Here is a 20,753-nt window from a genome sequence, read left to right on the forward strand (position 1 = left end):
TCAATGGAGATCTTAAAAAAAAATAATTGTGTGCCATTTTTGATCACAACTCTCTGAATATATCTCAGGAATACACAGGACTTCTAGTATACAATTATCAGTCTTGTTATTATGCAAAGGAGTAGAATAAGCAACTGTTTTGATAAATATTTTCTAACCATAACATGTAAGAACAAATATAATATTATTTTAATTTTAGGTAAAATAGTCCTTCATGTTGTCACAAAACAGAAAAACATTACAAGTAAACCAAATATGATTTCAAAAGACCTCACTTACATATCCTTTAATCATTTTTTTTATTAAAATCTACATTAGCTTTTCCTTTCATAAGAATTAAGGTGGTGATAATGCTGATACCTTCACACCGAGGTGGTGGTCCATTCCATCTCTCATCAATGTCACACATGAGCTGTGCTCTTCCAATTAGTTCATACCCTACATCACAAGAATAAATGACTCGACTCATGTAGCCAACAGTACCATTCAGTAGCTGATACTGTCCATTGGGTATCTCAGCAGGGAAGCCACACTGGATACCTACAATTCAAATTACTTACACTGAATCTGTATAATAATGGTAAATTTGGCTCTATGCCTAAGCACTATGACAAGGATATATGAGGGAGTGGAGGCAAATCTTTGTGTATTCTCAATCTCAGCACTAGGAGGAGGTAAGTGATAGCTTCACACTGACAATAGGAGATTGTGTGGGCTCTGGAGCCAGTCTGGATCTGGTAAAAGAATTCCTATGTCTGACAAGAATCAAACCAAGCAGAGATGGAGCAGTCATATGAACAGTGATAACTAGACTGCTTGAGAAACTGGCAAATAATTCATATTAACAAACGTAGCATTTTATTTGTTGGTTTGTCTCTCAAATTTAATTTACAAGGAATTACATTTTATTACACAGATCCTAAAATAATCTGTGCTACTGACATATGTTGGTCAATTCATTACAAAATATTTCTCTTCTAAATAAACCAGTCAAATAATAAATGTGAAAAATCTTTTTTGTGTTGTCGTATACCTCAAGGGTGGTTTGAATGAGCATAAATGCTTGTAAATATGAACCCTAATAATATTACAGAATGAATAAAATCATTAATCATACACAACCATGACTGGGTCGTAAACTTAACATTTTATCATGTGAAGCATGAGGCAGTAAAATTTCCAAGAATTATGAAGGAGATGCCGAAGAAATACTACAACAGAAAGTAGTGAAGTGGTCAGATGTTTAGAAAAAGTGTACTAGGAGAGTCATATAGCTGAAAATTAGCATATTAAAAAATAATAATGTTCATTATCCTTCCAGTGGTACAAGCAGTCATGGTATAGCTTTTAAGCCTTCGCTGTGTCCACGGGTCAGGTTTCATATTACAGAACATGAGATTAAACATGACATGCATTAAAACAAGGCACAATGCAATGACTTTTCACTTAAAGCAAAATATTTTACTTACGTTTGCACACAGGTGGGAACTCATTGTAGAAGCCAGTAGGCAGGCAAGTGCGTGATGCAGGGCCCACAAGAAGGTGGCCTTCATCACATGTGTAATCAATCACTGCACCAACATTAAAATTCTTGGCCACCATTGTTGAATTTGGTGGCTGCTCAGGTTTCCCACATGCTTTTGGTTCTAAAATTAAATGTAGTAACTAACATTCTCAACCTTTCAGATGGAATATTGAAAGTATCAGAAACTGACATCAACAAAAATATGACCATAAATTAACAGGTTCTTATTGCATAGTTTAAAAATAAATGCAAATCAGACAACATAAGGGCAAAAATACTATTTTGTTTCTCCTGTGTCTGATCATGTGGAAAAATCTTATTCACACATTACTAAATGTCCCACGTATATTAAAGTAAAACAAAATTCTGAAAATATGCATTGCCAATATACCTACTATATTCTTATTTATATTTTAATTTTGTATTCCATTATTATTCTTGTTCTTATCGTTATTGTTATTCATATTCCATTAGAGCTTTGAAAACCCACTTTCTGCCCTTGCAGGGCTTTGACCATGATGGATTTGACCTCCACTGGTCCCTGGAGCCCTTTGTTCTCTCTGGGCAACCTCACTTTGGAGTTTTGCTTTGTTGTAAAAGAGTTAACATACAATTTTAATTATTGTACATTTGGTGTGTCTTTCTAATTATATTAAACTATATGCTGTACAAATGATTTGTAGTGCCACTAAGGAAAAAATACAATTTCAATAAGAAATGGTGAAATCTAAGAACTGGATGTTATCTTGGATTCCACTAATAATTAAAATCTTAGAAACTAAAAATAAATTGTTAAAACCATAACAGATACTCCATAAATATAAATATTAGTAAATATATCAGAAATACAATATTTCCAGATGTGACATAAATTCCAAGTTTCTATTTATTTCACAATACAGACCAAACCCCATACCACTTCCAGACACTAAAAATCAAACCTGAATTTTTAACACTATGTAATAATATAGTCATTAGTACACTCACGGTGCTGACAAATGAAGTTCAGTTTTGCATTGCAGTTGGTGTCTGACCAAAGCCAGCCCTTTGACCCATCATAGCGGGCACAATTTTCATTTCCACCAGGTAAGTTCCAGAAAGAAACTGTCACATCCTCCCCACCCAACCATTTCCAATTGTTTCGGTCCTGTGGATCTCGCACAGCTCCCATCCAGTATTGGCTGTTTGAATCACTTCTAAAATATAAGGCAAATGTAATGTTCATACTCTTCTAAATCCTTGAAAGGTTATAATTTGGTTTAGTCATAATGAGATTTGATGATATTTTTTAGTTAATTTGTATATTCCATCACAAATATCTGGTATGTGTTATGTGACTGAAGCTGAATGAATAAAGTTTGTACTGTCATGCTGAATGCTGTTAGTTTTTCTGTACCTCTATGTCCACTATCTTAACAATTTAAATACTTTAAAGTGCCTGAATATGCATTTCTTAACTTATAATGTTCAATTAAGGCAATTTTGCATTAATTTTGATTGAGTTTAGAAGGAAGAAGCTTTAGAAGAGTACTAATTTACCAGAAGTAGTCTATTTTAAAATGAACATGCACTGTAATGTTTCATTATGCCCTGTAATTCATGTAACAAGTTCACTGACATCATGACAAAATTTGGTTTTGTAAGTGATCAATATGCATCAGGCATTTGCCACTTTCCAAATTACTTTATAATATTTTTCTTCAGTTGAAAGTCAATATCCTGGAATCTTTATAGAAAGTCATCACCAATCTGCTGGCAAAGTCTATCCTGTAATATAAACATAATAACCAAAAAGAAGTGGGCACATCAGTCATCATGCAATTAATACTTCTTCCACACTTTCATATATTTCATGCAATGGATACAAAACCTGCAGAGCTGAAATGTTAGCACCAACCTATGTCTACGCCACAGTTCCCAGCTGATGAAGCCTTGTAGTGCGGGATTGCTCTCGTCCACTAATGTGCCACCACGACTCCGACAAAAGGCAAGGGAGTCCTTAAAAGTGAGCGGTTGTCGGTTGTAGAAAATGTAGCATTTACCATTGTATGTTGCTGTGCTGCCTGGTGGCTGATCTCGGAACTGAGGGCAGCGTTCAATTGGCAGTGCCTGTAATGCGAGTTCCTAATTATACCTGTGATTAATTTGAAGAATATGATTATCCTCTGGGATGCTGCACAGTGTACTCTGGCAGAAATGTACTGACATTCAGAGGTGCCTGTTGCCTCCATTATCAGGGTAATGAGCACCCTGATGACAGAGGCAGTAAGCACCTCTGAAATATAAGTACATTTCTAGTTGTCATTATAATGAAATTTAATCTTAACAAACAAATTTTCAAGCCCACTGAAGTTTGTTCATATTTCACTGTATACAGACTTCACACACGGATTTCGCACCTTAGTGTTGCTAAAACACTGCACAGTGAAGACAAAGATGTCTTACTTGAAGTGTTTTTCCTTAATTTGACAGTACCTGGTCCGTATAGACAAAAGCTTCACAGATGGAGAGTTGACTGAGGTTGGCCGCTTCCAGGTGAATGCTGACGAAGGCGCCAGGCATCGGTGGATTGCAAGGCAAGAACAGTGGTTTCCCCTCTTCCAGCTGACCAGTAAAACGATTACAGATAGGGTTGGTGCCCAGGTCAGGTCGATTATTGCCTACTCTCACCAACACTGTTGCTGGAAGGTTCCTCCCTGTGAAGCATTTAAAGCCATTGCTGACCTTCTGATATAAGTTCTTGTCATATTCTATTGAATTTGTCTTTAAAATACTTGCATAAGGAAAAATCAGGTACAAAAACAAATGTTTCATATGAATATATTTATTGTATTTGTGGATTATCTAATAATGCTATCAATAGCTTAGATCCAAGTTTCTCAACCTTTTGAGACCTGCAGCCAGATTCAATCCCTCTTATTTACTCGTCAGCCGTAAACTTATGAAATGAGAACAATTTTCTAAAATTCCATCGTAAATTGGTTCACATGTTAATTGTATGTGTTAATTTGCCATTTTTGTTACTTACTCACTTGATATTAAATATTCAATGATATTGTATTACTTGTTTCAAGACGAACGTACATTTACACACGTTAGCCAACCGTCCGTTTTAACGCTTTGCATTTCGAACAGTGGTCCGGAAAAATCATAGAATTAATCACGACGACGCAAATTAATAGCTGTAATAAATAACATTATTTTGCAACAAATGTGTTATTAATAATGAAAACGACCTTTCGCTTGTGGTCTTCTAGGTTGTGGCGCCATGATGTCTTGTAGGAGATTTCCAATATTTCGGAGGACGTATTGCTAGGGTGAAGTACCCATAAGTTCCTTCGAAACGATGTTAACCATTTGCAAGACAACATGGCGCCACAACCCAGAAGACCACAATCGACATCTTCACCATCGAGTGAACAGTAAATTAAAATGTTTGTTCTTCTGATAAGAATATGCAGGGAACAAGAAACAGAGGTCGTAATGAAACATTGAGTATAACTGAATTTGTGAATGTGCCTAAGACAATGCAGCCGAAAAGCTATGATGTAGGCCTGTGTGTCTCAGGCTCTATTTAGCATCTGCCGTGGGAATTTGAGGGTTCTCAGTAGGTCACGAGGTAACAGAGCATTTGTATGGCCTTTACAGTTAATGAGAGTTATGTTAGAAAGACGACGATCATATCTGGATGGAGCAAAAGACTTTACGGCAAATTATGGTTAAGTACCCAGTTCATAATAGTGGAACAGACAAAATGAACTCCATTTATCAGGGTCCCTCACTCAGCCATTCAATAAACTTTCATGGAAAATGAATACTCGTCAGTTTTCTCGAGAGACCGTTACTGGACAATGTCCTGAACGTTAATTTTGAAACATCTCAAATTTGTATGGTTTAAAACACGTACTTCTTTACTTTTTAAACCAATAATAATAGTAATAATAATAATAATAATAAATACCCTATAAAGTGGTGAATAGATAGAATAATAACAATAATTTGTATGTAACTGAGTTGTCCACATGATGCATCAAACCTTAATTTTTGGGCAAGAACTGAAAAAGAGAAATAATTTTTTGGTTTAAATAAAGCAACTAACGTATGAAACTGCAATAACAGAAGAAGTTTTATTGGAACATATTAGCCTTATTTTCTTTATTCGCCACTTTCAGAGTCATTTCGGATCTTTCGATGTTTATCTGTTCAGACTGATGCAATGCTAACAATAAATAATGCTATAACGACAAAACACCGGCATTTCTTGTTCTTGATCACACCACCAGAGGCCAGATACAATTACAAACTATGCTGAGAGAAATGCTGTTCTTGCATGAAAGGATGTAGAACCTCTTCACTGCATACAGACATGCTAACCCTTCAAAGGGCACGTGACCCTCACAACTTTATATGCAACCCGCCACACACAGAATGTCCCAAAAAGAACTATACGCAATGCTGGCTGCGTGTCATCTTTTTATGACACCCGGGCATTAGTCAATGCGAAAAGGTCGAACGTTTTCTGCTACTGAGGAAAACATTAATACACACAAATACAAACAATAGCAAAGAATATTTTAATGAAACAAACATTGTTAAGTGCAAGGCTGGAGCATTAAAACAGTTGCGTTGTCGTTTAAACCATGTGGAATTTAACAAAACAATACGAAAATTACTATGGTATTAATAACTAGGTTTTATAACATAATAATCAAGTGTTTTCTTTGAGGTCCAGATTGAATTCTTAAATATTATTTGGACGAGCTGCGGCTTCAGAGATTTTGTGCGTAACCATTCTCACGCTCAGCTTCATTTCACTTTCCTGATTCGCCTGTTGACTGTGGTTACAGGGCAGGGTCTGTGTATGCCCAGGGAAGTGGAACTGTACCAGACCGCGGAAATGGACACTATATGTACCACTTCACTTGAGGTTTCGAGAAGCTACCAGCTTCCTATTGATGACTGTGGTCGTGGTTTTGACGCCGTGTAGTCTTGTAGGTCGTTACCAGCGATTCGAAAAAACGTATTACCTCCATTTTCAGGGTAGAAGTCACATCCCAGAAGTCCAAAGTCGCTATCTTCACCGTCGTAAGAAATCTAAATCTCAAATAACTTTATAGTAATTCTCACTCTTTTCAGAAATGCGTAAAACCGTGGGCCCCTGACAACTTGCTCGACCACACGAAACTAAATAAAGAGCACGAATACCCCCGTCCTCTATAAAACGACTTTGCATGCCGATACACAACTGTGTGCGCATTTATCATTTCTGTTATGCACGCTACATGCCCCGTCCATTTCATTCTTATTTATTTCATCGCTCTAATGATATTTGGCGAAGAATACGAACTATAGAGCTCATCATTATGCAGTTTTCTCCATCTTCCTGTCACGTCATCCCTCCTTGGTTGAAATATTCTCCTATGCACCACGTTCTCAAACACCCTCCCCAATCTCTTAATACGAGACACCCACCCAAAATAACTAAAGTTATAGTTTTGTTACATCTTCGTGGTGTGGCGTTTAATTAAACAGACGGATCAATTTCCCTTTTGCCAAGTACGATACTATAACCCGAGTTCCGGGGGTGTCATTGGTGTTTCGAGTCATACACATGTCTGCAATAACTTTATAGAATAAATTTCGCTTTTCAGAATAATCGAGTCCAGAGAATGAATACGGTAAACTGCCAAGATTTCCTGAAGAACCGAAAGTGATTCTAGGCATAGCATTCTTTTAATTTTATCGAGGATGTGAAAACAAGGTAATTGGAAATAGCAGTGAATCAGAATTCAAGTTGCAGACGTCTGTCGACTTTCTAAAGTAGCCACAGCGAATCACGAGGTGGTCTGCTGGACTCACCGTAAATTGCTGACGAGTTTACTTTTGTTCGGTTTCCATCAACTCATCCGTCACTCGGTCGCTGAAAGTAATGAATTGTTCATAACATCCGTGAGATCTAGTTTGCGCTGGAGCCCTTCCATCGCATTTCACTAGTGTCGTGTTCTCACCACACTGGGGCAGAGTTCATTTAATGAGCTCACTTTCGCTCAACTGATCAAAATATTCTTCGTCTTTTATGGAACTATAAGGCTCATTTCTGGCCACTGAATCACATCCTGATTCAACTGAATCCAGTCCACACCCTCCCACCACTTTCCCTTCAGATCCATTTTAATGTTACACCCATCAAGGTCCACGTCTTCCTTCAGATTTTCCGATTACAATTTTGGTGATGTGTTACGAAGGCGTCAAATTGGGCAAAAAGTAATTGAACCATACAAAGCACAAAAGCTCTGTTAGAGTGAGGTTGACCGAGAAGCAGATCCAAGAAGCTTGGTAAAGCATACTCTTTGGAGTACATGACATTCCACATGAAGCAGACCATTGTTGTACTTACGTCATCCGAGGTCATTATTGAGCCAACTACGTCCCAAGGGTTACCTTAGGCCGCTGTTGATCCGGACTCACCGCTGCATTAAAACGTTTCAACAATGATCTCAGTTCCCATCACAAGGGACTTCACCTTTCAACAGAAAGTTTCCCCGAACAGCGTTAACTAATTTCTATTTGTAATGGAAAAGCGTATCGAAAGATCCAACTGATAATTTCTGCTACAACGTCTGTCTAAAACCGGCAGACTTTCCCTTTGTGCGTGACAGTTGAGGGCGGCGTTCTCAATGAAGAAAACCTGGACAGAATAATCCCCGGGGCCTGTCGCCAAGCAAGGCGTGTCACATAATTACATGGGGAACGCAGTGAAGCGAAGTGCGTGCAGAACCGGGGAAACCCGTAAGCAATAATTGTAAACAGAAGGTAAAAACGTGATATATGTTTTTTAAACAACTGCTTACGGCTGTTTTCAATTGTAATAGCAGATTCTGAGTAACACTTTAATGAACGCACAAATGTAACTGTGTAAATTCTTAGCATTCACTTTAATGAAAAATGATGCTACTGTTTACCTTAAAGAAAATGGCGGGTAAAAATATTCGAGAGTAATAGTTTGGGAAGGGAAATTTGGTAATTAAAAATTAACACCTAAAACAGCTATGCGCTTAAATTTAAAGCCGTCACTTCAGAATAATGCACACCATCTCCTTCAAGAAATAATTAATCACGTATCTGAAGAATTCGTAAATATTTTTTAAAGTTTTCGCAAGAGCCCGAACTGGCATACGAGATCTGACAATTATGAAACCGGATTGATCGTATAAGTAAATACAGCACAGACTCACCGAAGTCCAGCCTGACGAGCTGTACCATGTACGGCTCCAGTAAGTTCACGTACCACCACGGCACGCGCTCTGCCCTGGTCAGGGTGCAAGTGTCCACATTGAAGAACGAGCTGGTGCTGCCGTCGATTGCCTTCTGCGGAATTCCGCCCAGATCCGAGCTGATCTGCATCGGAGCCTTTCCTGCTGCCACATTCAAAACTGCAACAAAATTTAAATAATCTGTGATATATTTGCTCTACCAGCAGCTGTCTTCTGTGACAGTGAAACCTGAAAAATAAAATCCACAAACCCCGAATCATAAAGCGAAAAGCAACATTTCCGTGGAATGATTACTCAAGAATCAAAATCGATTTAAGCAACAGAAACATTATGGAACGCGGACCGGCCGGCCTGCCTGCCCAATTCGCTCTCTGTATTTCACATTATTCTATTATGGGACGGCCCGCGGGCCACCGTGAGATTAACATCGACCAGACTACACAGCGCAATAACCCAGAAGACAGAAATCTTCATATTCACCGCTGTGAGAACCTCAAGTCTTACACCGTGAGATTAACTTATACTCTTCATTTGTTTCTGTGTCAGTCGTAACAGAGATGCCAAAAGTCAACAACGTAGCAGACTTGGTCTTTTACGCACATACCGCTTACTTTGAAATATTGCCTCGCCCCATAAGACATTGTGACGTTTGCTTGCATTTCTATGTGAACCTGGACGTCATCTCTCCGGTTCATGGATCGGAAGCAGGTCAGGAGCCTGTGGCGAAATTATCCGTCCATTGGAGAGACATTTCCGCTTCGTTCTATTAACTTGGACAAATTGTTTAATGGTATGTTCCGCGTAACTTCACCAGTTCAGTGATCACGTGCGTTGCTTTGTATTTCAGATGACGATGGCTGTACTTAAACCAGCATATGAAGTAGGTAATCGACTAATTCTGTTTCAGGACCGTAGTCACTAAGGCTCCAACGAATTTGGCGCCCAAATACCGTGTTTCTCCGCTGTTACATATAATTTCACCATCTACGAGTTGTCGCCTTCGATATCATGATTTCGTCTTGAAGCTGAAATGTCAGTTCCATTTCGTCACTGAGTATATAATATTCTGACTTAAGCAGGGAGACGAGTGGGATATAAACGAGATGAAATCGAACGAATCGTAGATCTGAGATTGCGGTTTCGAAAGGCCGTACTGTTGGGACTGAGGTCCTGACTTCGAAGTGTCCTGATCCCAAACAGAAATTCGACAATCCTATGTTGAAATATATAAAAAGTACTACTCAATTATCGAAAGGAACTTTCGTTGATAAACAAACAGTAACTGACTGGACAAACACATAGGCCTGCATACAGGTTATAAATAATAGCAAAGGAAGGTAAACATACTAAACACGTACGTGTTAGTTGACACCACAGAGCAGAGTCCTTGAGAAGTTGATAGTAGATGAACGGTCAGTAAATGGAGGGCAGCATGTTACTCCGAAACGTCGGTAACCACCTACAGTACTGTGCGGTGAATCAGTCCGAAGGACCACAACCTGACCTCTTAACGCCGTGAGAACATGAAATCTCTTAAAGGAAATGGCCTACTTTGCAGCAGAATGGATACTTACCTTTCTTTCTCATTCAAGACAATCTGATATTGAAGTAACCAGACTGTTTTAGGTTAAAAGGGAACTTCTACAAACGTTCCTCCAATTTCTGAATGATGATTTCGTCAACGGCTTGGTTTAACAAAGAATTCGATATTATTTGTAGAATATAGATATTCCGCACAACAGAGGCATTCTGCAATAAACCAACACTGTCATTTAAAAAATAATTTCATGCTGATTTTCATGGAAAGCAAACTGTCAGAACTGCAGTAATTTTCTGAAGAGTATGACAGTGCAGTTTTAAACTTTCTCCAATTAAAAATAAAATGCTATATCTATGCAGTTCAAACGTCGTGAAAAGAAAGTTAACGGACGATACAAGTGTTCCGATTATCAACTTTCCTGTGGGAAGATCAGAATCTAAGCGAATATATAGGTCTACAGCGGATGTAGCTCGCCAAACACAATGCACCTTTTCATATACAGGTGAAGGGAGATTCCAGACACCTCTTTAGCCTCTGTACACAAGAGCATGTCTAAATAACGGACAATGACATGGGTCGTGTATATAGCATGCATTCGGATACGATATAAGCATACAACATTACAGTTGGAAAAAGTCAATTAGGAAGTCCTCGGCATAGATGGGAGGATAATATTAACTTAGACCTTAAAAAACAGAGTACAAGGATGAAGAGTAGACACAACTGGTTCAGGATAGGCTCAAAGGCTGTATCCTTGTTAAGGTGACATAATTTTCTCTCCACTGAATGTTATCGGTAGTTGTTTCTGAAACATCAGCTTTGTTTATGATTTTATTAAGCGTTCTTGGAACGAAGTACATTCAGCGTAATTTAACACGTAATGAAGGAGCATGTCTATCATGTCAACGTCTCGTGGAAGCAGCAAGAACCTCTGAAACTTCTGTAAACTACTACCCGACAACACGACGCAAGGACCCAGAAGACAGCCATCTTCAAATTGTACGCAGTTTGTATTGTGGAGGACTCGATCTGTGGAATTCTTACATATCCCCTCCACATCATTCCTCTAGGGCTGTAAATTCAAATAATCCAAGTACGTCGTGTAACATCAGCTCCCTCTAGTATTAAACATGGATTGTAACATTAAATAAAGCTAATTAATCGACAAATGAACAATAGAATGGAAGTTTCATCTTCAGACATCTACGGTTACCCTCAGGGGACTTACCCTACATTTCAGGAAGTGAGCCGAGTTGTTACCCGCCGTATACTTTCAAACTGTGAGCTCGATCTCACCTTTCAGAACGATAACACAAGATTACAGAAATCGGATCGCGTTATGTACAAAGCAAACGCGTACTTCAATTACGAAGCAGAAGAACAATTTGTTTCTAGAAGGTAGGTTACTTTCACGGCACCTTGGCCGCGAATAACAATGAGGTCAAATATTACTTTAAATTGCTTGACAACTGATTCGTATGATTCACTTCGAGGTCCGCGGCTAACGTGATACTCTGAACTGACCGTCAGATGAGGTGTTCCATTAAACCTGTTTTCCCATTCACAGTACATAAAGTTTATAAAAAAGTTTGGTAGCCAGATAGGGGAGGGGTGGGAAGGAGGGTCGGAGCAGGAGGAGGTTTCTGTACCGAGTGTGGCAGGTAAACAGTCGATTCTTCTTCGATCACCAGCTCACAGCATAGCGTAAGGCAACACATGCCAGCAATGACAAACATCAGCACAAGTAGCTTTGACGAAGTAATTCACAGTGAAGAGTGGGAGATTATCAAGCCCGTGATCGCCTTTTGGGATGATGATTTCTCAGCAGTCAGTAGACCGCCTGCTCGCGTGACCTTGACACGGCCGGAGAGACCGAGAGGCAACTAGGAAGTCAACTATCAACAAAACTTGCGCACATGGTGTGCGTGCTTGTAATGAACATCTGGGAAGTATGTAATTAGAGTGACACCTACTGAGTCTCTGTTTGAATTACGACTATAATCTAGTTTGGCGTTTACATTTCCGAACACAAGCGTAGTCCTGCATTAAAATCTCCTAACAAACGCGTCTTAATTCTAGCGTCGATATCTCCTAGCGCAAGACTACTTTAACGTTGAAAATTCCCAGTGCACACATATTATGATAAAAGCTCAGAGCAAAAGTGCACTGCAGCATCAGAGCATAAATGTTTCCATGCCAAGCAAAAGATTTAGTTTGGCATTGAAGCCTCCAAACACAGGCGTGTTATTAAAAATTAATCAATTTATTATTTATTCATATTCTCAATTATTCAGTTTATTTATTCACCTATTTAATTATTTACTTACTTATGTGTTATGTATTCGTGGTCTGTTTAACGACGCTGCAAGTAACTCAGACTTTTGCGTCGAATGAAGAGATGTCAGCGGTCGTGGCCTAATTTGAAGTACTATCACGTGGTTGGATTCGGCGCAACAACCCAGAGACAACCATCGTCTATCACGTGATTTACTTAAAGCAACTGAGGAAAACCATGAAAACTTCAGTCAGGATAGGCGTTCCCTGGGCCAAGATTTTAACCCAGGGCCTCCCAAATATGAAGAAGGCGTGCCAACTACTCGACAAGAGTTCAGCCACAGATTCTGGAACTTAAATCTCTGAGCATAAGCATGTTCTGGCGTTTAAATCTCTGAGCACAAGCATGTTCTGGCGTTTAAATCTAGGAACATAAACATGTTTTGAAGCAGAAGTTGTCAGTACTTTGGGGAGAAAACTAAAAGCATGTCACGGTAGCAGGCATTGAGGCCGAGATTTCGGCCCATTACCACCCGCATACGAGGCAGATTCACAAGCAGCATGTTCCATCTCCGAAACAACTGAACGGATTTAAAGTACATTCGGTGCGGTTGGATCTACACTAAAAGTTTTCGGGCGAATTGAGTTATTTTATATCAGTCCTATATAATCTCCTACTCTAACTTACATAAAGTTTAAAGTAAAATTTATCAGTTTTCTCAATTCAGTCTCTGCGGCATAAACCAGTGAAATATATAAAAATATGCAGTATACTGTGTTGCTTTACAAATGGAAGACAAAATTATCGCTCCAAAACCTGAAACAACAGAATTTCGTGCAGACACAAGCGGGAAACATTAAAACACGTTCCAGACGTCAACACAAGTGCTTGATTACCGTACTACCACGACATACTTTCTCTCTGAGTAGCTTCCTCTACAACACCACGCTACAGGACAGGCACAAACGCTGGATCCGTGCACATCTAAAATTATTTCGCTCAGACTGGCCAGAAGTTACCAACTGGACTTCAAACTGTTGTCTCGTCCTCAGCACTTTTATTTCATAAAATTTTTCGAAATTATGGCCCACTTTATCTTAATGGACCCAGAATGTTACCTAATGGTGCTGTTATCTCTTACGGAGAGCAATTGTAAAGTAGTCTTGAAGAGGCAGATCAGTCTTATCAGCAAATGACCGCAGCGATCACGGCATGTTACGGACATCTTTCCACGCTCATTTGATGACACACTGACACAGTAAACAGGTACCTTACGACATTAACGGCGATAGGCGGTAACTATGACTACTACTGTCTGCGGTGTTGCTTCTGATATTAGTAACATGCTAATCGCCCGTGTTTGTGTGGGAGTGCTATCACATGAAGACTGACTGCAGCTGACAGTCGGTCACCTGGTTAAAACTTTTCTATTACTTCTTGCAGAATCTGAAGGTTCACAAGATCTGGATTTCTTTCTGAGCCAGTTGAAGTTACTCCACGCCCTCAGATCCTACTTGATTTAGATCCATATGAATATTAAACCTATCTCGCCGTCTACACTTTAGTCTCTCATGTGGATTCTCCCCTCCTGGTTTTCCGAATGAAATTCTGCACACTATATACGCGCTTCTTTCGTCTCCCATGACAGCTACATGTCTCGCCCATCTCATTATCCTTGGTGAGAAATGGAACAGATGCATGATGTAAGGGCCTACGTAACAGTAGTAGTGATATGTTCTGGCGATCTTCTTACTTGCATGGCTTGCGAAACTAAGCATGAGAACTGCATTATTTCGCTGACTTACATGTCCGGTGTCATCAAGAAATTGCGAATTCCACTCACCGAATGAGTGGTTTGTATCAAGGTCCCAGTACCGAAGGACCTCTGTCTCTTATGTTTAGTCCAACTAACTTTCACTTGGTAAGTTTTGAGGTTATCACAGCGGTGAGTATGAAGATTTCTGTCTTCTGGGTTGTTGCACTGTGTAGTCTGGTAGATGTTAACCAACGTTTCAGAGGTCATACTGCCTCCATCATCAGGGCGATGAGTATGACGATTTCTGTCTTCTGGGTTGTTGCGCTGTGTAGTCTGGTAGATGTTAACCAACGTTTCAGAGGTCATACTGCCAACGTCATCAGGGCGATGAGTATGAAGATTTCTGTCTTCTGGGTTGTTGCGCTGTGTAGTCTGGTCGATGTTTATCAACGTTTCAGAGGTCATACTGCCTCCGTCATCAGGGAGTACGACCTCTGAAACGTTGATTAACATCTACCACACTACACAGCGCAACAACCCAGAAGACAGAAATCTTCTTAACTTTCACTTCCTTTTCTATGAGAAATGATTGATGCACGTGGCCTATGTTATTCGATTTTATGCATTTTGTTTCTTGAAATATCCACGTGTGAAACATTTTGCCGCATTCGAAACAGGAAGCCGGTAGCTTCTCGAAACCTCAAGTGAAGTGGTACATATAGTGTCCATTTCCGCGGTCTGGTACAGTTCCACTTCCCTGGGCACACACAGACCCTGCCCTGTAACCACAGTCAACAGGCGAATCAGGAAAGTGAAATGAAGCTGAGCGTGAGAATGGTTCAGGCACTCAGTGTCCGCGTACGTATTAATTTTTCAGAGCCATGACTTCCTTTACTATGGTCATTCAAGCAATCAGACCGTGAATAAAATTGAAGAGTGCGGGGTCATCGGGAAAATCCAACTTCACCGCTCGGATTGTTGAAAAAATAAAATAAACTCAAAGCTCCAAGCAACCCGAAATCCTGGTTATCTTAAAACTAGATTTAATAAATAATTATTGAAATTGTCCCGCTTGGTCTGTCATGTGCTCAAATAAACGTATTTCGAAGGGGATACTCTGACGGGCCCGGCCTGGGGAATCACGTTCCATCCTAACGATGGATCTCGTGGTATGGTACCCGGTGTTACAATATTTAGATTTCCAAGGGATACAATTGCAATATTGTATTTAGTAATTAAGCATAAGGCCACAAAGACGACTGATAGTAAATAAGTAAGCATGGGCCCTTAGGGTCAAAGTTGATTATCAGTGTGCTACAAAAATATAAGTATCCATGAAACGAATTACGCAAATCATTCAAAAATACGTAATGTTACAGTAATATTTCCTGTAACTTGGCAGGATTCCTTTTATATTGTACCTAAATTAGTTGGAAGACAAGACTTGATTTGAGTCTCTTAGTCGATTACCAGAAAATCATTTTGCGTGCTACTTAATGCGGTGGCTTACAGTCCCTACCATAGGCGGCCACGTCGGTCATGTGACAGCGTTTAAAATCAACATTTATTCCAACAGATACCTGGACGACAACTTCCAATAAGGGATTTAAGCAACTAGAAGTGACAAGGATAAAACCCTGCAGCCACCACTAACACGAAGTCTTGAAATCAAACCCAGAAACTCATTTGTGGAGAGCGAAGAAACAGGAGACTGCCACCTAGTGATAACAGCAGTGGCGTGATGTCCTGATTACAGGGGACCGGTTTCTATCTCCCTAGAGGCTAGCTTTCGTGCCCGACATCAGAACTTTAATGCACATGTTACGTTACTGTGGAGCCGTGAAGCGGACTCCTGGTGCTTGCATCATCCTCACCCACCAAGAGGACCAAGGAACGTCAGCACTCAGAACAGAGGCAGTTGACGCAGGACGATACGAGGGCTTAGGAAGTTTCCATAAGGGAGCAGTTCTTAAGTATTTCTTGAATGTGACAAGCTGAAACAAAATGAAAGAAACTTCGACTTCCAAATAACAGCGTATATTTTAAAAATTACACTCAGTCCTGTAACGCAAACCAATTTTGTCCCATCGTCCATCAATTTTTATTTAGCTTAGTATCTGTTCATCAATATATCATATACATTTTCCTTACTTTTTTTGTTCTGAAATTATTGCATTAGACCAGTTACAGCACGTAACTACTGTATTCCGTAACATCATGCGGTTGATGTTATAGTAAGACTTCAGCTCACTTAACAGTTCACATTTTACTCCATTTAGTGATTCTGCATTTCGGGATATTACTGTGCATATTTCAATAAGCAAGCTTCGTTAATGTTAAGCATTAATCTGTCCTACGGTCTATGACTTTTAGCTTACATTGCTTTCCTTAACGGAGAACTACGAAAAATATTCACAACTGCAGGCAATGAATAATTCTCGCTCAATTAAAAATCTGATCGCAACAGTAGGCCAATCTATGAGCTAAATTCTTTGCATTTTAAAGCTATTAACTTAACAACACCTGAGAACTGGGTATATATGCAACAGAAAAGTAGGTTTCTAGAGTTCTGGCCGAAACTCTGTAATTCATGCTGTTCTCCGCTTGTTAGCAATTGCACAAGATATTTTTATAACTGGTGTCTAGTGTTAAACCCTACCTTGTACAGCCATTAAAAGTCCTTCAATTTTACAATGTTAACGGTTATGTTGGTAACTTTACTTTAATAAATGGGCATGGATTTTTTTTTCTGGTTCGTTTTGCGTTGCAAAGATTCCTTACTGGCTTTTAGGTCTGCTCGCTGTAGGCCCAGAGCTCTTTGAAGGGCCGCGGTATCTTGACCGTGCAAAGTAACGCATATTTCTCCTTTAATTACGGGCTGGCCTGCTGCCTCCATCAATGCCCTGATGATGGAGGCAGCAAGGATCTCTGAGACATTGGTAAACTTCTACCAGACTACACGGCGCTACATTCCAGAAGACAGCAATCTTCATTTATACCCAGGTCTCTGTGAAGCCCCTTTCCTACAGAGGTTTTCCAACTGAACTGTCTATGCATCTCATCTCTGTCATGCGTGCTTCGTGCTCCGTCCATCTGCTTCGTCACAATTTATCCACACCACCCTAATTCACTGTATGAAAGAAGCCGATCGTGTAAGCTTCTCCGTCTTGGTATGTTCCACGTTCTTCGCGATGGAGCAGGTCGTTGGCCAGCAGGGTCCTGACCCACTTACTTCCGTGCAACTGTTTCACTCGACCTTGAGACGTGGCATGGCGTGTATGGGGATGCTGCAAAGCAACAAATGCATTTCCGTGTTGCCAGTACTTTCGTAGACGACGGACAGTGCACTTGTTCGTGATTCGAGGTTCTCATGGTGGTGAAGATGGCGACATATCCAAAATAAATATATTCCTCTCCTCCAAAATTCGTTATTTATACTCCCCGTTTCCTGCAAGAAGTTCTGGTCGACGGCTGAAAAATTTATCAGGCTAACGAACACTTTCCGAGTTCTCGTGCCTTCGAGCGACGCCTCGCATTGCTGAGATGTCAAGCGGTTGAACTATTAACCTTTCAAGCGTTTTCAAAATTCAACAAGTAAACCGGCTTCATTCCAATCTAATTACACCAATTTTCATTTGTATAGAATTTTGGTCGGAAAACCTGAAGGTAACAGCGAACTTGAAAGACCTAGGTGTAGATGGAACCATATTATAATGGATCATAAAGACAGAGTGGGACTGTGTGAATTGGATTTATCTGGCTCATAAAAGGGTTCTTGTGGACAAGGTAATAGACCTTCGGATTCCATAGAAGACTTGAAATTTCTTATCTAGCTTCTCAATAAGGGCTCTAATTCTTCGAGTTTGCCGTTTTGTCAATTTGACTTCGATGTTCTGCAGTTAAAACTGAAATCTAGCAGAACTGCTGTAACAGACTTGAACTCACGTGTTTAGACGGAACCGACAGATTTACATGCAAGTTCATGCTCTAACGGACACAGCTAACCTTAAGGCTTGAAGTTTTCGCGGTGGTGACGTAAGGTAACGAAATCCAATTTTTCAGGAACCTTCCCAGACAAAGGCGATCTCTGAAACGCTGGACTCTGCTCCGAATTGACACTGTTTATGACCAGATATTATTTAATCCCAGGCCTAACTTGTTTTCGGCAGGAACCCGGTTCGAATCTCGGTCTCTCTTGATTCACGTGTTGTCACTTTGCGTTTCGTGGATATCCTGTTCCTACAAAGGAGTGCTGAATAATACCACGAAAATTCCTCTCACTTCACAGTACATAACCACGCGCTCATCTCATTAGGCTCTAAATAAGGTTAGCAGTTGACACTATAGTTAAATAATGTATAATTCTTACCCCAGGAGTGCTAACCACTTGACCGCAACGGTAGGTAGATGCGTACATCTTAAATACTTGTTCATGTATTTCGTTAAAGACACCATATCGAAATATGTCCCAAATCGCAGTTACAAGTCATCTCTTCATGCACTTCGTATTAACACTGGACCATGGTCTAGTATTTGCTGTGCCTCAGAGTGGCATTATAGCATATTATTTCGTATGCATGAGTAGGAAGCCATGACTACAGAAATGTAGGTCTGTATGTCAACCTGGATCCGCACGGCATTACGCACTGTAGGACGGAAAATGAGTTGGCCAGCCGAGGATGACGATTCACTGTTAGTTCATGATCCTGCTGGACGCAGACACCTAGACGCATCTTACATAGCTCTGGACTCAGCTCTGTAACTCTAAGCAATGGGAGCCAGGCATAGTCACCCTACATTTCCCGCTTCTACAGTTGCAAATCTGCAGCGACACAGAAGTCAGGAAGTAGTGTAACCGGGTTTCGACCCCCGGAAAGACCTGGACTTTCGTTTTCGCTACAACTTCCGATCCGGCTTAGGGATCAACCTATCCTCCTACTGAACGGACATCGAGGAGCGTAAAGTTATGATCGAAGTTGGGTTTACGCCTACTCCGTTATGACATGGAATAGCTCAGTCTGTGAAGTGACTGACTTGGCTACACATAACAGAACCGGGGAACATGTTTGTTTTCATCAAGTTTTGATTTCAACTTTATAAATATTTAACCCGTCTTCTCATACTTCTTTCCAGACCTGTTAAAATGTAAAATTAAAATAATAATTTCGATAGAAATGCAAGTAGTACGCTTACACGTACTGAACATTTTATTTACTATACCAACAAGTGATTATGAGGAAGTCAAATGAGGCTCAATCATACCACTGATGTTCCGGATATCGTCCCAACATTTTTGTGAGCCCTGTTTTTTGTCTATTTTATGTCTGTTACGTATATTCTTTGTGAATACCTGACAGCTTTTTAACATTTTTTGAGGCATATAATTTTTCTTGGGAAAATCTCAATTCTCGGTGACTTTGAAATAAGCCCATCTCTTACACAGTGAATTAATTATCAATGCCTGGAGAATCTAGGTTCAATTTCCGGCAGGGGTAGAGATTTTATTTTCGTCATTATGTCCAGACCGGGTCTCTGGTCCACACAGCCTTTTAATCCAGTGATACTGGATTATCTTTCTCCGGGTATAAATTCGGCTGAGCTTGAAGTACACAGCTCACCTCTAAACGATACCGAGGTTAGGAAAGATGAACTTCCACTTCTGCTTACGCCATTATGGCACAGCCTTCATTACGTACAGAGACAATCTTACCTTTTACTTGGTTACTCATTTAAGTCTCTGTCAGTCCCGGACTGGATATAAACCAAATATCTTTCAAATGCACTCCCAGCTTTAAAATACAAGTTTTCCAGTAAGTTCTCGTTCACATACTGAATTTGAGCATGTGTAAAGTACATTAAATTCAAAATGCACATATTTACACATAAAGATGTCAACAACAAAATAAAACGTAACTTTGATTTTTTGGACAGATATTTAGGCCACGACAATTTAGCAGGCGCATGTAAGACACACAAAAAAGTCACAGACTGACGGAGAATAAACCGTTAAGGAAGATACTTAGCCCTAAGAAAAAGTACCACTACGGTGTAGAATATTATAGAACGAGGAGCTTCATGATTTATATTTTTCATAAATATGATTAAGAGTGGTCACATCAAACACGATGAGACAGACATGCAGCATGCACAAGCGACTGAGGAATGCTACAAAATTCTGGCCGGAAAGCCCGAAAAAACAACCTATATCTAAGGCCTAGGCGTAGATCAGATGCCCATATTAAGACAAATCTTGGTGAAATGGGATGTAAAGGTATGAAACAGATCGAAATGGCTCGTGAGTACGACGATGTACCTTCAAGCTTCAGGGAGTTTACTGATATTCCCATCAGTTTCTTTATTATTTAGTCGTTGTGTTCTATTTG

The 20,753-nt window shown here is 39.9% G+C and overlaps 1 protein-coding gene across 6 annotated transcripts in view; it reads right to left on the reverse strand.

Moving 5' to 3' along the window:
- Window positions 1–20,753, reverse strand: part of LOC110827692 (sushi, von Willebrand factor type A, EGF and pentraxin domain-containing protein 1) — a 44,821-nt gene that overhangs the window by 10,388 nt on the left and 13,680 nt on the right. For all 6 annotated transcript variants that reach the window (XR_002542458.2, XM_022059571.2, XM_022059570.2 and 3 more), the window contains exons 3-8: window positions 8,761–8,958; window positions 4,001–4,221; window positions 3,423–3,634; window positions 2,513–2,721; window positions 1,470–1,646; window positions 361–540 (exon numbers count right to left, since the gene is read on the reverse strand). Coding sequence is in view for 5 of the 6 variants with exons in the window: in XM_022059571.2 (XP_021915263.1) it covers window positions 361–540; window positions 1,470–1,646; window positions 2,513–2,721; window positions 3,423–3,634; window positions 4,001–4,221; window positions 8,761–8,958 (1,197 nt within the window). In the remaining variant the exon portion in view is untranslated. The remainder of the gene's footprint in view (window positions 1–360; window positions 541–1,469; window positions 1,647–2,512; window positions 2,722–3,422; window positions 3,635–4,000; window positions 4,222–8,760; window positions 8,959–20,753) is intronic.

Source organism: Zootermopsis nevadensis, unplaced genomic scaffold (assembly GCF_977971745.1).
Source record: "Zootermopsis nevadensis isolate Lab colony 2312 unplaced genomic scaffold, Znev_1.0 Znev_ptg000020l, whole genome shotgun sequence".
Classification (NCBI taxonomy): domain Eukaryota; kingdom Metazoa; phylum Arthropoda; class Insecta; order Blattodea; family Termopsidae; genus Zootermopsis; species Zootermopsis nevadensis.